This window comes from Ursus arctos, unplaced genomic scaffold (genome assembly GCF_023065955.2).
Source record: "Ursus arctos isolate Adak ecotype North America unplaced genomic scaffold, UrsArc2.0 scaffold_5, whole genome shotgun sequence".
NCBI lineage: Eukaryota > Metazoa > Chordata > Mammalia > Carnivora > Ursidae > Ursus > Ursus arctos.
The window spans coordinates 37,200,691-37,218,069 of NW_026623067.1; the positions used below are offsets into that span (position 1 = coordinate 37,200,691).

At 54.4% G+C, this 17,379-nt stretch overlaps 1 protein-coding gene across 1 annotated transcript in view; it reads left to right on the forward strand.

Annotated features, from left to right (window-relative positions):
• The window catches only part of PSD2 (pleckstrin and Sec7 domain containing 2), a 47,967-nt gene that overhangs the window by 9,343 nt on the left and 21,245 nt on the right, over window positions 1–17,379 (forward strand). Inside the window, exons 2-7 of the mRNA XM_026508120.4 lie at window positions 1,003–1,427; window positions 4,473–4,952; window positions 5,356–5,550; window positions 8,634–8,714; window positions 12,421–12,533; window positions 13,263–13,321. Coding sequence (XP_026363905.2) covers window positions 1,054–1,427; window positions 4,473–4,952; window positions 5,356–5,550; window positions 8,634–8,714; window positions 12,421–12,533; window positions 13,263–13,321 — 1,302 coding nt within the window. The 5' untranslated portion in view covers window positions 1,003–1,053. The remainder of the gene's footprint in view (window positions 1–1,002; window positions 1,428–4,472; window positions 4,953–5,355; window positions 5,551–8,633; window positions 8,715–12,420; window positions 12,534–13,262; window positions 13,322–17,379) is intronic.

Sequence of the window (17,379 nt, forward strand, 5' to 3'; positions counted from 1 at the left end):
CAGGGATGGGGATGGCAAGTGAAACAGGTCTCCTCATTTTAAGAAGAGGTACAGACCCAAAACAGGGCAGAGGGGAGTGGGGCTGGCCTGGCTGCGGCAGTAAGGAGGCCCAACCTAGCCCCACACATGGTCACACAGTGAGTTGGGCAGAGCAGGGCCCAGCTCCCCTTCCGGTGCTCTCCCCAGAATGCTCCATGGCATCCCTCCTCAAGGCTGGGTGAGCTCTGGGGGTCCTGGTGTGGAGGGGAACCCTGGCCCCCCTTCTCCTTTCTTGTTGCACAGCCAGGGCTTTGGGAGCTGGGCAGCGAAGGCAGGCTGACTGTAGGCAAGGGTCCTGGGTGGCGCCTCACCGCCCAGCACCCTGGACAGCGCCTCACGCTGGGCCTGGGGATGGCTGCCGTGGGGCCTCAGGTTGGTTTCTCTGGGTTGGCGTCTGGTCTGATGAAGCTGCACTTCTGATGGCTTCCTTTCCTCCTTTCTTAAATCTCCCTCTGAAGGCAGCCCCAGCTCAGTTCCCTCCGTTCACCCACAGAGTCACTCTTTTCTGGCTCCTGGAGTCAGGGTGAGAAGATGGAAAGAAACAAGGGCACTGGCTGCTGTCAGCCTGGAGTTTTGTTTACCTTATACACCAGCAGGAAAGGGAGGGAGTTTGGAGAAGTCCTGGGCCCTTCCCTAGTTTCTCCCAACCTGGATCTTTCTTACAGGGCTTGGTGGGTTCTGGAAGGCACAACAGAGACATGTAAGAGGTAACAGGGAAGGCAGGACTGGGGCACACAGGGTGAACGCGGGTCAGGGGAACGGTGAGTGGGACTGGCCTGAGCAGGGCTACTGCCTGAGGATGCCACAGCCCAAACCCATATTCCAGCCAGGAGGTCCTGAGAAGATCATCTCTGCCATCCTCCTGTCCCCAGGCAGGCTGCCTGGTGCTGGTTCTGCTGGGCTTTAGACCCCTCAGTACCTGCCCTGTCTGACTCACCTCCTTATCTCTTCATTCACCTCCAGGTCTAGGGGAGTCCCAGGAGCAGTCAGCGCAGGGAGGACGTAGTGGCTGCCATGGATGAGGATAAGGTTCCATCTGTACTACGTGGGGAAGGTGGTGCTGCCTGGGACCCCAGCTTGGAGCCTGAGGAAGAACCTGGGGTCCAGAATGGAATGGCACACAGTCAGGACCTGAACAGTAGCTATAACAGCCCAGGGCATGAGATGAGGGGCGCTCTGGTGGACGCTGAGGAGCCTACACAGGGCCTGGACATGGCTCTCCATGGCCTCAGCCTTGGCCTTCCCTTCACCAATGGCCTAGTCCTGGGGCCAGACTCAAATATTCTGGAAGATTCTGCAGAGTCCAGGCCCTGGAGGGCTGGTGGGCCGGCAGAGGGGGACAGTGCTTCCAGGAACCTCTGTCTGGATACTGAGGACCCTCAGCTGGGGTAAGTGGGTGTCTTGGCTTGGGGGCTCACTACGTTTGCCTGCTCCAGTGCTATGTGGTCCGGGTCTAGCCCCTTAGCCTCTCTGGTTCTTGTTTTTCTCCTCCATAAAATGGGAATTTCATGTCCTTTTTTGCCCAGCTTCTGGGTGTTTTGGAAGGATAGAACCATTAGATTTCAAAGGCTAGCAGGCCTATTGTGCCTCCCAACCCCAAAGCCCCCCAAATCATCATGGGCTGTATCCGTGTGGGGCTGGAGGGTCACACACCCTCTGTCCCAGGCTGGGCAGTAGAGTTCCAAAGTGCTTTGATGTGGAAGGTCATCTGGTCCATCCATCTGTTTCCTGGAGATGAAGATCTCCCAATTCTGTAACTGACCTCAGAAGAGTAGGCTTTGTGGATTGATCCCAGCCAGCTCCCCTCACTTGAGTGCCCTCTGGAGGTTCTACCAGGAATCTCACCTCAGTCCTACTGCCTGGAGTGACAGCCTCCTTTCTATTATCCTCTGTAGGAGGTGGAGAGACCAGCGTGTCTTGGGAGGTGCCAGTTGGATGAGGAGGGGGGATGGAACAGGAGAATGTCTAGAAGACCTCAGGGTGGGCTGAGAAAAGAAAGTGTGTAGAAGCCTTAGTGTGCACAGCTGTGGGCTCTGGCCTGGAGAAGCAAGTGTGAGTGGGTGGCATGCGTGTGTGTGTCTGCTCTGTGCGCTGTTGTGGGCATAGGAATGTGTGAACACGTGGCTATGCATGGGTCTGTGTGGTTGTGTGTGGGGGGTTGTGTATGCCTGGCCTGTGGATCTGTGGGTACATACCTGGGCTGCATGGCAAGGTCTAGGGCTGAGTGTGGCTAGCTAGCTCTGCAAATAGGAATGTGAATACGTGAGGTCGGGTGCTGGTGTGTACCAGGTGTCCCGTGGCCGTGAGTGTTTCTGTCCGACAGGTCCTAGGGCAGCCACCTGGCTGGCAGTGGGGTGCAGACGAGGGTCTGGGGCTTCTTGGAGCATACCATTTGGGTTTAGGGGGCCTATTTATTGGGGATGGCCAAAGGTGAGGGGGCAGATGGAAGTTTGGAGATTGGGCTAATGGTCTTTAAGCCTCTATCAGGACCAGCTCTAAGGTCTGCTGAGGTGCATGAGAGGGTGGGAGATAGTGGCGTGGGGGAGACCATTCATGGCTCTGACAGTGAGATGAGAGCTCCCCCAAGGGCCAAGATCTGTATTATTCAGGTGTCTCTGGAACCTAGCACAGGCCTGGCAGAGGTCCCTTTGCTGGGCAGATTTCTGGCATCTGATCTGGTAACCAGGACAGTGACCCTTCCGTTCCCTCCCTTCCTCCTGGAGGTCACCAGCGGCAACTCCATCCCAGCTCACTGCCAGGTGTCCTGCGACTTCTTAGATTTCTGTCCCCCCACCCCACTTCCTTCTCCAGCAACAGAAGGCCTAATAAGGCTATGGTCTCAGCTCTTGCTGGAACTGAGCAGGGGGCAGCTGGCTGTGACTCCAGCTTTTTCTCTCTCAGGTCAGTATGCTTCTCTGGGGAGCACACTAGGACCACATCTCAGACCTGGGGTCCAAGGAGGTGTTTGAGGAGAGGGGTAGTTCCCAGTCCTCCAAATACAGCTCAGTCTCTCGGAGGCTGCAGGGGCTGGGGGGAGAAGCAGGATGTGGCCGATCCTCGGGGGGAATGAGGGGTGCACTGCTTTGCAAATGGCGGACCTTGATTTATCTGATATGGGCTGGGCTCAGCCTGCTTCTTTCTTTGTGTCTCTTCCCCTTGCTATCTCTATGTTTCTGTCTCTCTCTCTGTCTCTCTGTTTCTCTTAGTCTATTTCTTGTCTCTCTTATTTTTCTTCCTCTCTCTCTGTCTTCTTGTCTCTCTTTTGTCCCATCTCTCTTGATCTCGCTGTTTTTCAGTGTCTCCTCTTCCTTACCTGTCCTCCCTGTGCATCTCCCCAGCAGATAAGAATCCTCCTGGGATGCCTCAGTTTATCTCTGTGTGATGTTCTATTCTAGGTGCTGGGGATACATCAGAAAACAGAACATACAAAAATTCGTACTATCATGGAGCTTAGGGTCTAGGGGGGAGATAGATAATAAATCAGAGAAGTAATTATGTAGTATGTAGGAAGGGGGGGTAAGTGCTTTGGGAAAAATGAAGTAGGAAAAAGGGGCTGAGGTGTTTGGAGGCGGGTCCTGGTTATAAATAGGGCGCTCAGGGCGGACCTCATTGAGAAAGGGATGAGGAAGGAGGGCTTCAACGTGAGGGAAGAGGAACTGCCAGCCTGAGGTCTCTTGCAGGGACAGGACAGGGCCCTGCAGTGGCTTTGGCAGTGTGGTAGGCCAGGGGGCTGACAAACATCTGTGTGTTCACCCAGTGCACCATTCAGCAGGTTTGCTAAGCACGAACTGTGTCGTGGGTGTTCTCTGGCCTTGTGGGAGGTGAGACTGGGGAACAGATGGGAACCGGGAGCACACGGTGTGACATGCTGACCGGGCCTGGGAGGAAGTGAGGACATACCCGGAGGATGGAGAATAAGGAGCGGGGCCAGTGGGCTGGGTGATGTGCTCCTGCCTTTCTCAGTCTCTCTGGGGAGGTGACATTTAGGCCAGGCCTGAGAGCTGCAGTGTGGTGGGCCAAGCTGAGAGCCTCCCAGGCTTTGGGGACGGCAACATTTTGACCCAGCATGACTCTAGCTGTGCTGGGAGATAGCCACATGGCTCTGGGAAGCCTGCGGGCAGCAGCCCCTGGGCCACCGTGGAGGAAGAGGTCTCCCATTCATTCATTTAGACAAATGCCCAGTGCCTGCTCTGGGCCAGGCGTGGGGTGGGCACTGGGCAGGACCATGCCTGTCCTGTTTCATTGCTGCACCTTAGTACCCAGCCCAGCATCTGGCACCCAGCGCTTAGTAAGTATTGGCTGACAGAATAAACAGGACACGTCCCACGCCTGCTCCTGCCCCCGTGGAGCTCCCAGACACAGACTGGTGCAGTCCTAGCCCCTGTAAAGGGGGACCCCATAGCAGGATGGTGACTGGTCCTTGCATCCCACAGGCTGGGTGGCCCCGGGGAGCCAGATGTGCGGGATGGCTTCAGTGCCACGTTTGAGAAGATCGTGGAGTCCGAGCTGCTGCGGGGCACCCAGTACAGCAGCCTTGACTCCCTGGACGTGCTGAGCCTCACGGACGAGAGCGACAGCTGCGTCAGCTTCGAGGCCCCCCTGACACCCCTCATCCAGCAGCGGGCCCGTGAGAGCCCTGAGCCGGGGGCTGGCTTGGGCACTGGGGACATGGGGCCTGAGGGGGACCCAGGAGCAGCTGGTGGTGATGGGGAGCTGGGCAGCCCCCTGCGGTGCTCCATCTCCAGCAGCCGATCAGAGAACGTCCTGAGCCGCCTGTCTCTCACAGCCGTGCCCAATGGCTTCCATGAAGACGGACCCCAGGGTCCAGGTGGGGACGAGGAGGAGGAGGAGGAGGAGGAGGAGGAGGAGGAGGAGGAGGAGGAGGACACAGACAAGTTGCTGAACTCAGCCAGGTGAGGCAGAGCCTAGGTTGGGAACTGGGAGAACCATTGAGCAGATGGGGAAACTGAGACCCAGAGGAGGCAAAGCAGGTGAGGGCAACCCAGTGCCCAGAGTGAACAAGCCCTCTCCAAGGTCATGGTGTTCTTCCTTTGCACCCAGACTTCCCACCCCAGTCCTGAGGTTCAGTTCTGCCCTTCCAGGCCTTTCCAGCCCTGGTGGGTCCAGGGAGCTGTGCTGCGTGGGTTGTGTAGCTTCTAGTGATTTCGTCGAGGGGCTCCCCTAAAAGTCTGACTTGATTCCCTCCTGATGCACTGGAGTCTCTTCTCCTGCTCTGGAAGACGTCCCAGCCTCTTCCCAGGCCTCGGACCCTGGGCCTCTGATCCCCTTCTCTCTGCCCCCACTTTCATTGTGCAGTGACCCCAGCCTGAAGGACGGCTTCTCGGACTCGGACTCGGAGCTGAGCAGCTCAGAGGGGCTGGAGCCTGGCAGCACAGACGCACTGGCCAACGGGTGCCAGGGGGTCAGTGAAGCTGCTCGCCGGCTGGCCCGCCGCCTCTACCACCTGGAGGGCTTTCAGCGCTGCGACGTCGCCCGGCAGCTGGGCAAGAAGTGAGTTATCACCTGTACCCCCACTCCGGGCAAACCCAGGGTCTTCCTCAGCCTGAAGGAGGTGTGGGTGACTTCTGTCAGGGGTGTCTGGTGCTTGGGGGGTTCCCAGTAGTCCCCGAGAGCTCCTCCTCCTGCCACTGTCCTCATTCCTGGCCTTGCCCTAAATCTGTTTCCTTTCTGGGCTGCCTGGGCGAAGGCCTGTGCTCTTGGGGAGGGGAGGAGGTGGCGGGGCGGTCCCTCGGGGCTGGGGAGCGTAGTGTGGCCTGCAGTTATGGGACCATGACGATGGTAGGGAGGACAGAGTAGGGGGGCGGGGCCAAGGAGAGGAGAACCTGGGCCTGGGCTGGGACTGCCTGGGACCCAGAAACTGGGTTCCTGGCTCATTAAGCCCCACTCTCAGTCCGCTGGGACTGGCTAAGGGGGCCAAAGCTGCCAAAGCACAGCCCTGGCCTTGGGACTGGGGAAAGGAAACTAGCCAGATGGCAGTCCGGGGGCAGGGGTGGGGGGTGCGGGGTGCGGGGACCGCCAGGGGCTCTGAGACTGAGGGATCAGCTGGCACATCCCGAGTGTTTCTGTCAGCATGGCCGCCTGCCTTTGCCCTTCCTCCAGGGGGCCTCCCATACCCACATTTAGGCTCTGAGATGGGGAGGCAGTCCTAGGTCTCAGGGCAAAGGGGCAGTGCAGCCCCTAGGCCCCAAGTTGGAGCTGACTGAAAGAGCTGAGGCCAGCTGGGCTTGGGATCCTTCCCTAGTTTCTCTCCTGCCTTCCTCTTCTACCCTTCTCAGCCTCCACATTGCTCTGGGCCTGCCTCCCAGCCCCAGCCCGGACATCACAGCTGACTTAAAGCCCCACCTCTCCCACTGGGCTGAGGCCCCCACCCCCAACCTAATGACATTCTCCAGGATTCCGTCCTTCAGCCCCTCCTCTGCAAGAGTTTCCCTCCGCACTCCACTGCGCCTAAGTCTCTCCCATCTGAAAACAAAAATTCTTCCTCAAAGGCACTTCCTCCCACAGCCTCTTGGCAGCCAGAATTCTCGAGTTTTCTAACCTGGGTGGCCTCGGTCCACTCCCCCTCTCCATATCCAGCCCCTGGGGCAGGCTTCTCCCCCACCCTCTGCCTTTGGCTGCCCATCCAGGCCAGGGCCAAGTTAGCAGCCTTTGTCTTTGAATCCAGTGGCTGCTACCTGGCCTCAACTTACCCCTCCTCAACATCACAGACACACCCCACTCCTTTCTTTTTCCTTAACTAAAATTTTTATTATGCAAATTTCAACCATACACAAAAACAGAGAAAATAACATATTAAACCTCCACATACCCATTACTCAGCTTCAAAGTTAATAGCATCCCCCCCCCCCATTTTGCTGGACTATTTTAAGGTGTATTTTAGATACTCTATCATTTAATCCATAAATACTTCAGTATGTGCCTCTAACTGATAAGGATTTTTAAATATAGTCATCATTCCATTATAATTTTTTTTTAAAGATTTTATTTATTTAACAGAGATAGAGACAGCCAGCGAGAGAGGGAACACAAGCAGGGGGAGTGGGAGAGGAAGAAGCAGGCTCATAGTGGAGGAGCCTGATGTGGGGCTCGATCCCATAACGCCGGGATCACGCCCTGAGCTGAAGGCAGACGCTTAACCGCTGTGCCACCCAGGCGCTCCATTCCATTATAATTTTTAACAAAACTAACCAAAATTCCATACAATCTCTAACATTTAGTCTTAGTTTAATTTTCTGTCTCAGAAATGCTTCTTCGTATCAGAATGCAAATAAGGTCCATGCTTTACATTTGGCCAAAACGTTTCTCTCTCTCTCTCTCTTTTTCCTCTTAAGTCTCTTAATCAATAGTCTGCCGGGCTGCCTCCTTTTTCTTAAGGCCATGTATCTGTTGAAGAAATAGAGCCTTTGTCAGGAAGAATTTTCCATGATTTGGATTTGGTGTCCCCATGGAGTTATGTCATGCTTTCCCTATTTCCCCAGTCCTAAGTCTCCTGCAAATGGGAGGGAGAGCTCGGGGCTTGGGTAGGTTCAGGTGGTTCAGGTGGAAATTTGTTCTCTTTTCCGACAAGAATTCATCACTCCAGTCTTCTCGAAACACATTCTCTCTCTCTCTCTCTCTCTCTCTCTCTCTCTCTCTCTCTCTCTCGGCTTCCAGGACGCCGCATTCCTAGCTCTCTCGGGCTGCTCTTTCTCAGTATCCTTCAGTGGCTCCCTCTCTCTCCTCAGTCGGCCTCTGCCCTTAAGAGGGGCTTCCTCTGATATCTGTCCTGAGTCTGCACCCTCCTCTCGCTTGCGCTCATCCCTGTCCTCCATCCAGGCCATTAACCAGCTGACATCTCTCATGTGGGTACATCCAGCCCCACCGGATGTCCAGCTCTGGAGAACTCCCCTCCAGGCCCACCTCCGGGTTATGCTTTGCACCATTCCATTGCCCATGGATTCTGCCTCTGAAATCTCTCTCCTCCCCAAACTCTCCGTCTCTCTGGGAACCAGCCCCTAGAGCGCCCAGGGGTCTTCGCTCGGCGGGTGTAGCCGCTATCATAGTGTATAACCCAACCCTAATAATCCTCAACCTAACAATTTACATCATAATAACCCTTGGGTGTTCCACACAAGGCTTTGACCTGCTCACTCAACCCCTCCCTTCACACCCTTCTGAACACTACCAATCCTTCCCTTGGCCCTCGGGCCCTGCTCCCTACCTCATCTCTTGCTGACAGGTTCCTGCTCTCTGGTTCTGGCCACATGGCCCTGCTGATAGCTACTTGGACATGTCGTGCAGTTTCCTCTACTGGGGACACTTTGCGTCATCCCTCCCCCTAGTCCCTTCGCCTCACTGGCTCTTACTTTCCTATAGGTCTGCCGTCTTCACAGAGACACCATCTCCTTTAGGAAGCCTTCCTGACCCCCCAACCTAAGGATGGACTATCAGAGCCCAACTGGCCTGGAGGGGGAGGCAGTCTAGGGACGGGCAGATCGGGTGGGGGGGTCAGGGTATGCTAGGACTCACTGCCCACATGCCTCTTATTGGTGGCTGTGCCCTCTCCTAACGGACACCTCATGCTCTCTCAACAGCAACGAGTTCAGCAGGCTGGTGGCCGGGGAGTATCTCAGCTTCTTCGACTTCTCGGGCCTGACTCTGGACCGAGCGCTCAGGTCAGTGGGGCTGGGATGGGGTGGTGTCCACAGGGCTACAGGCCACACATCTGGATTCTCATGGCAGCTCTGTCCTAAACTTGCTGTGCAACCTTGGACAGTCTCTGGACCCTCCCTGGGAAGGCTGTGGAGAAGGGGCCCTGAGCACAGCAGCCCCCCAGCGCCTCAGTGAGGGCCGGCTCTGTGGTGGGCTGAGCATGTGAAGGTGGGAATGCGGTCTTGAGGTTTTGGGAGCGCAGGGCAAAGGGCTTGCCTGTATTGAGCACTTCCTGTTTGCTGAGGCAGTAGGTCTTTGCACCCCCTGCCACTTCATCCTGACCACACCCCTGGAGGGCAGGTGTTATCGGGGCTGTTCACAAAGGAAGAACCAGCCCTTAGGTCAAATGATCCCCCACCGTCACTGAGGGGGGAGAGGGCAAAAGTGGGATTTGACCACTGGTCCTCTTGGCGTTTAGATGCAGACAGTGGCCTTCCGGACGGTCAGGTGCAGGCCCCAGGCGGTGGAAGGCATGGAATAGAGTGCCGCCCAGTGTCTAGCGGCCCCTGGTGACAGGCCCACAGGGCGACAGCAGGCTGCAGCCCTCTGGCTGTGGGCACCAACGATCTCTGAGATAACTGGGGGGTGGTCCCCAAATGTTAGATCTTCTCACTGTGTCCCACACGTCCCTTACATGTAAAAAAATGTATTTTCCATTCTTTTTTCTCTACTTCACTTGGGATATTTTCTGTTGACCTGCTTTTAGTTCACTTAGCCTTTTTTCTGGGCCTAATATACTGTTAAATCCATTTATTGAGTTTTTTACTTTTTATTATTACATTTTTCAGTTCTAGAATTTTCATTTTGTTAAATTAAAAAAAATAGGTTCTAACGCTCTGGGGGAATTTCTCATCTTTTCACTCATTTGCTCCAACTGTCCCTTTCCTTTTACACATATTAATCCTTATTTCAAAGCCTCCTCATCCCAGTATCTGTATCACTGGAATCATCAATATCTGTTTCTCTTGTCTCTTCTTTTTCTCTCGGTTTTCTGTCATGCATCCTGTCTCTCTGCACACTCAGTAATTTTTTATTAGATGTTGTGCGTTTTGTATAGAATTAGGCTCTGGATTATTATATGTTCCTCCCGCGAGGGTTTACTTTGTCCTTTACTAGGCAGGTAGAGGGGGGCAGGGGGTGCACTCCTAATCCGACCACGGCTGAGCTGAGGAAAGGCTGCACCAGTTTGGTGAACTCAGGGATCCCCCACCACAGGGTGGAGGCCCGCACGGCTTTCCACTAGAAGCCTAGTGTGTTCACTGGGGCCTCTCCCTTTGGTGGGTCCTGAATCCTAATTGTGTTTCCTCAATATGGCTAGAGTGTCAAAAACAAAACAAAACAAAACAAAACAAAACAAAACAAAACAAAACACCCCAGTCCTTCTACTTCTTAGAGGATTTCTGCTTAGGTTCGTAGCATCCCGTCCCTCACCTCTTCAGACTTTAGCAGATGTCTCCAAGGGAAAAGTGGCTGTATATTCACAGCCCCTCAGATCTCCAGGTCTGTGTCTTCAGCTCTGTGAAGCCACGAAGTGTTCTGCCTCTTGCCTTTGCCCAGCATCAGCAATGCCCCCAAGAGAAGAGCCCCTGTAGATGAACCCCTCACCTCAGCTCTCTCCTCTCTGGAAGTCTGGCCCTGTGGTCCTTGTGACACCAGTGGCTTCCTGAGAGCTTAAGAGAGATGTATTCTGTCTGGCTTGTCTCAGGTTCTCAGGGGAAGTGTTGGTCTGCTGCAAGGTGCTCTAGCCTGAGCTGAGTCTGAAGTTTGCATTGGGATGAGGAAGAGTGGTAGGAGAAGATGTTCAGTGGGTCAGGTCACGATCCGAGGCCCGGGTGCTGCACTGGAGAACCTTGCATGCCAGCCCAGTAGATTTAGGCTCAACTGCAAAGGCACTGGGGAGCCACAGAAGGTGCTGGGTATAAAGCAGTATTTTGGGGGGTAGTGCTGGTAGCCTTTGATCTCGAGGCATGCAGGCTTCTGAAGAGGGTCTGGTGGGAGAGGATAGGCCTGAGGTGGGCAGTGGGGCTAAAGGAAAGATTGGTGCGAGGGGTCATCCAGAGGATTGAGTAGAGGGATGGATGGTGCCAAAGTGCAAGGGAGAGGGTAGGCAGTGTTGAGGCTGACCCTGGGGGCCGCCTGAGAGTTTGGTGGTGGCTGTGTTGGGTTGGGGCTTAGTGAGGACACCTGGGGAAGGAGTGTTTGGACTAGGGAGTGGGAGCTGGGTTGGATGGCTTGTAGATAGGACAGGTCAAGGCTGGGATGGGAAATGGATTTTACAAGGTCTTAGTGGAGTGTGGTTAGAGGAGGGAGAGGCAGAGATGGGTGCCAGATGGGAGGAAGAGAACAGGGAACAAAAGAGACCAGGGCGGGGAAGGGGAGACTAGACTGCAAACACCGTGTTTCTGTATGGCCGTTGACTGACTGGGATTGAAGAGGAGTGTGGTCTGTAGTTTTGGATGCCTTGAGAGGCCTCAGAAGGTAAGGGCTGGCCAAGATGGGCTCACAGGTCCCAGGGTGCCTTAGGAGCAACATGAGAGAGCATAAAGCAAAGTGGACTTTCCAGAAACCAAATGAACCATAGCAAAATTAGGAATGAACTAGTCTTAGGAACTCTGGATAGAAGCTCAAATTTGCTCAGTTTACAGTTTTGCTTCCCAAGAAGAGGTATCCCTAGGCTCCATCTCCCAGCCCCTGTGATTTTGGGATCAACTCCCAGGGCCCCTGAGAGCCCGTGGCTTTTGAAGTGGGCCAGGAGAAGGAGGCAGAGCCACACAGGAGAGGAGGGAAGGTCCTTGCAGACAGCTTCAGCCTCCCCAGAGGCATGAAGCAGCGAAAGTGCCTGTCGGCCCAGGGTGTGAATGTGTGTGGGAGGCGGGTGGGTTGAGGCTGGAGGGACAGGAGGGAGGTGGAAACACGTCCTGGGAAGGCCAGAACATGAGGAGCTTGGCTGTTACCTGAGCGCTCTGGGGAGCCAGTGACAGGTTCTAAGCAGGGGTGCAGCTCACCTGCATGTGTGTTTAGAAAGGCCAGTCGGGGTCTGCGGGGAGGATGTCTCGGGGAGGTGCAGGGGTGCCCCCTTCTGGAGGCTGCTGTGAGTGTCCTGGGCATATGATGAGGGCAGAGGAGGGGGAGAGTTTGAGATCAAGGGTGAAGAACAAGTCATTGGGACTTGACAGTTTGGACTTGTCTGAGGACAGGGGAAGAGTGAGGGAGGCCAAGGCCAAGGTGGGGCTTGGGGCTCGGCTGGTGGCACATCCAGTGAGGAGCAGGAATGATTGAGGAGGGACGGTCTGGGGAGGGGGCAGGTATGGCCCCTGCAGGCCTCGCCAGAGAGGAGGGAGAGGGAAGTGGGCATTTATCCTGAAGAAGGGCCGATGGCACCACTGAGGGGCTCCTCTGCCTTTGTTCTTCATACTCTGTCCCCTGCCTACTTCCTGGAGGGCATAGAAGGCTGAAATTCTAAAGTCCCCTAGCCCCCACACTCCGGAAGCTGTCCTGGGGAAGATGCTGGGGCACTGGAGCCCTGGCCCCCTCCAGCGGGTTTATGTGGTGCGTGTGCATGTGTGTGTGTATGCCTGTGTGTGTTTGGGGGGAATTCTTGCCCCGGGTGAGGATCCATACTGACTCAGGGACTCTAGAGGTCTTCAGCTTCCTTGAATTGCCCTCCAGAACCTTCCTGAAGGCCTTCCCGCTGATGGGGGAGACGCAGGAGCGTGAGCGGGTCCTGACGCACTTCTCCCGCCGGTACTGCCAGTGCAACCCGGAGGACAGCACGTCGGAAGGTATGGCCGCCTGCCCTACCTACTGCTGGGCAGGGCCCCGGCTTCCTCCGCCCCGCCCGCCCCCCAACAGCCACTTCTGTCCTGCTCACTAAACATGGAATACAGGAACTATGGCACCTGGAACGGGTCTGCTTGCTGGACAAGAGACCTTCCAAATGTCTTGCCTGTGGTCATTCTCCGTGCCTGGAAGTCCTCTGTCCGAGATTTGGTCTTGGGTTTCCTTCTCACTGGTCCCTGTCGCGGTGTGGATTCTCGGTGCGGTGGGAGTCCCCGTGTGGAGTCCCGGGGTGGGGCCCTCTTAGTCCACTTAGCGGCAGGACTTTCCCTGTGGATGGACCCGAGTTCCAGGACCTGGGGGATGAGGCCAGTTATTGGAGGAGACACAGGGCATGGTAGGGACGTAGTCCAGGACCCAGAGCCGCCCCTGGGTCTGAGTGTCAAGATGAGTTCGGTCACAGGAGTCAGGAGTCTGGCCTATAGCAGGCCCAGGGTGCTCAGGTCCGCTCTGAGGGGGGGGGTTGGCCGTGACCTGGGGCAGGCCAGTGACTCTGGTGCTGTGAGAGGGGTGGGACAGGGAGCAGGTCCTGGGCCCTGAGGTGCATTTGGTTGGTGGCGGGCCTCTTCCTGTCTCCAAGGCCACCAGGTTGGCTCTGTCAGGAGACAGTTGGGTGGCTGGGTTTGGAAAACAACGGGGTCCTCACACTGAGGGTGACACCATCTCTGATTTAGATGGGATCCACACACTCACCTGTGCTCTGATGCTGCTCAACACGGATCTGCATGGACATGTGAGTCGGGGAGGCAGGAAAGGGGTGTGTCCTCCCGCTGACCCACTGCACATTGTCCTGGGGCTCGCCCTTTCTCCAGCCCCCTTCCCGACACCTGCTTGCTGGCCATGGTTCTTTAAGCAGACCTGGGAGTTGGGAGACTTGGCTTCTAGACTTGGCCCTGTCTTTATCTATCTGAGATCTGCCTGGGTCCTTGCCCCCAAGCTGGACAGTGAGAACAGCTGAGGCACAGGGGAATTAGGGTTTGCTAGATAAGATGTGCCATCCAGCTGTGTTGACTCCAGGCATTGCTAAAAGACCTCGTGCTCTTCCTACCCCTGTCCCGTAAGTCCGAATGTGGCCCTGCCGCCTTGTCTCGCCCCAGGCAGCCTCCACCCGTCAAATGGTAGGTTGCCTTCAAGAGGCATTCTCGTCATCCCTCCCACCACCAGGCAAACAGTGACGTGACAGGTGGGTGCCCCAGGCTGGGAGCCTGTGCTCTCTCAGCCCTGGGCTTTCTCGCTGTTGCCTGTGGCTCAGTAACTCCTTCTTCTTTCCTCCATCTGCTCCGGGGACCCCCCCTCTTTGGGCTCTCTTGCCCTTCTTCAGGTGGTAAGTGGAGCTGGTGGTATGCATGCCCTGTGAGCCTAGACCCCCCCATCTCCATGTTCCCCTTCTGTGTTCCCCATCATTCATCCGGCCCTACCAGTCATTGCCCCGTCATTGCTCACCTACCGGTGCTCAGAGCCCCTCTGTTGGGTTGGGGATCTTTCATTAATTCCTGGGGACAAGAGACCAGCAAGTTTGGTTCTGGAGTTAACCAGGAAAGTCCAGGGCATAGAGTGGAAGGAAGAGTGAGGACAGACCCAACTTCAGATCCTACTCTTGCCTCCATGTGGAAGCTCTGTGACGCTGGGCAAGACACTGGGCCTCTCTGCGTATTAGGTTCTGCATCTGTGAGGTGGGGATAGTGATTTCCTGACAAGTGTCCCGGGCAGACGGGAGAGAATTAATACTCATGACACCGGTGTCAGGGTCTGGCACCCAGTGAGGATTTTATTATGAATAATGTCATGACATATTATGACAGTAATAACAATGGTATTCATTACTGATATTAAAGTTTGAATGATGGAGAGCCCCAAGGCCTAGCCTGCGGGTCCCTGGAGGGTCGTGAATATGAAGACTGCAGCCCGATGGCAGCCTGAGCAGGCGTGGGCACACTGGGGCACCTGGCCTGGGAAGGGTGATGGTCTTGGTGACCTTGCCATAAAGAGTTGTCATGAGACGACTTCCATTCCTCTGCCTGGGCTGGCAGCCTGAGCGTGAAACATTCCCACTCCATGGGAATGTCACCAGAGCTAATTGCCTACGAACCAGTTAATATTCCCCAAGATGGCTCACTCTGTTTATGGAAAGCAGGTGTTGTGAGCATACCTTAAAAGGAACCCTAAACCTGCCCCACCCTTGGCCGAGCCTGAGGGCCACCTCAAGACCTGGTTACTGCAGGGCCAAATTCTGGAAGGCCTGCTCCATGGTTAAGAACGGCAGTAGCCACTATTCAGTGACCCCCTCAGGCTGCGGATACCCCTGAGCTGGGTGGGCCTTAGCTCCCCCCCCTCCCCCCACCAGTGCCCGTGGCTGAAGAGAAACATCAACCCCTTCCCCGAGCAGAAGCGGGTGGGACAGGACGGTGCTATCTGCAGCCAGTAGACCTTGAGGATCCCGGCGTTCTCTCTTGAGGCAGTATTGCAAAAGCATCAGGAGAAAGGGTTCTGGGTAGAGTCCCCTGTATTTCTCCACACGACAGCTGTACAGCCTGGGGCAAGTTATTAACCTCCCTAAATCTCGGATTCCCCATCCTGCGCCTCCTGTGGCTTCAGGAGCCCACACTCAGCCCAGGGCCTGGCTGCAGTCCCTGTGAGCTCTGCAGAGGCCTCTGCGGGAGCGGCTTCCCCTGCTCCCAGCTTTCCCCCTGCTGCTCGGCGGCTCTTCGGAGAGCGGGTGGGTGCGGGCATCTCAGGAACATGGGGCCTGCGAGGGCCCCCGGAAAGAGCTCCGGGCGGAGAGGGGGGCAGTAAAGCGGCCGGCAGAGGGCTGCGTGCGTGTTCTTCAGATGGACAATTGTAGTAGCTGCTCCATGTGGGCTTGCAAAGAAAGTCCGTTCTGCAGTTGGTGGCTGTCACGTTCTGTATGTGTCGATAAGGTCAAGTGTTTTCATTGTGTCGTGCAAGTCTTGTGGTAAAGTACACATAACATGCCATTTTAGCCATTTTGGAGTGTGCAGTTCAGTGGAATTAAGTACCTTCCCATGGTGTGCCGTCATCGCCACTCCGTACTTCCAGAATGTTTTCATCACTCCAAAAGGAACCCTGTGCCCATTAGCAGTCACACCCCATTCTCTCCTCCCTCCAGCTCCTGGCAACCACTCATTTGCTTTCTGTTTCTATGGATCTGCCTACTCTGTGTATTTCATGTGAATTCAGTCATACAATACGTGGCCTTTTGTGCCTGGCTTCTTTGCCTTAGCCTATGTTTTCGAGGTTCGTCCGTGTTCTAGCGTGCGTCAGTGCCTCATTCCTTTTTAGGGCCAGATAGCGCTCCACTGCACGGATGGCCCACAGTTTGCTTATCTGTTTACCTGCTCATGGTATTTGGGTTGTTCCGCCTTCTGTGTGTTGTGAATCGTGCTGCTGGGAACATTTGCGTACAATTTATTTATTTTTTTTGAACACCTATTTTCAATTCCTAAGAATAGACTACCTCCCTCACATGCGAATTCTGTGCTCAACTTTTTGAGGAACTGCAAAAATGTTTTCCATAGTGGCTGAGCCCTTTTAAATTCCCACTGCCCGTGTATGAAGGTTTCGGTTTTTCCACATCCTCGTTAACACTCCTTTTCCTTTTTAATGATCGATGTCCTGGTGGGTACGAGGCGGTATCTCATTGTGGTTTCGGTCTGCATTTCCCTGATGACTAGTGACATTGGAACATCTTTTCCTGTTTTTGTTGGCCATCTGTACATCTTCTTTGGAAAAATGTCTATTTGAGTCCTTTGCCCATTTTTTTTTTGGATTTTAGAAAATTTATTTAACAGTTGTAGTAAAAAATTTTTTTTAGTTGTGGTAAAATACATGTAGCATCAAAGTTACATCTTATGTGGTTTAGTTCCGTAGTGTTACGTGTATCTCGGTGCTGTGCAACTAATCTCCAGAACTTTTTCATCTTCCCCACCTGAAACTCTCCGCACAGTAAACAACTACTCCTCACCGCCCCCCTCCACCTCGTCCCTGGCAACTCAGTACCACTTGATGCTTCTGTGAATTTGGCTACTCTAGATTCCTCAAACAAGAGGAATCAGAGAGAATTTATATTTTTGTGACTGATTCATGCCACTTAGCGTCATGTCCTCGTGGTTCATCCATGTTGTAGCCTGAGACAGAATTTCTTTCCTTTTTTTTTTTTAAAGATTTTATTTATTTGTTTGACAGAGATAGAGACAGCCAGCGAGAGAGGGAACACAAGCAGGGGGAGTGGGAGAGGAAGAAGCAGGTTCATAGCGGAGGAGCCTGACGCGGGGCCCGATCCCAGAATGAGAATTTCTTTCCTTTTTAAGGCTGAGTGATAGTCCATTGTCCGCATATATCACATTGAGTTTATCCTTTCATCTGCTCACGGACACTTGGATTGCTTCTACCTTTTGGGTTCTGTGAATAATACGTCTGTGGGCAGATGGACGTGCAGATATTTCTTTGAGGCCCTGCTTTAAATTCCGTTTGGGTGTATGCCCAGGAGTGGTACTGCTGGATCATGTGGTAATATTATTTTTCACTTTCTGAAAAACAGCCATACTGTTTTCCCTAGTGACTGAACCTTTTTATGTTCCCACCAGCAGTGCACACATTTTTAATTTCTCCACATCCTTGCCAGCACTTGTTTTCTGTGTTTTGATAGTAGCCATCTTACTATCTCATTGTGGTTTTGATTTTTGCATTTCCCAAATGATTAGTGATGTTGAGTGTCTTTTCATGTGCTCATTGATCATTTGTATATCTTCTTTGGAGGAATGTCTGTTTAAA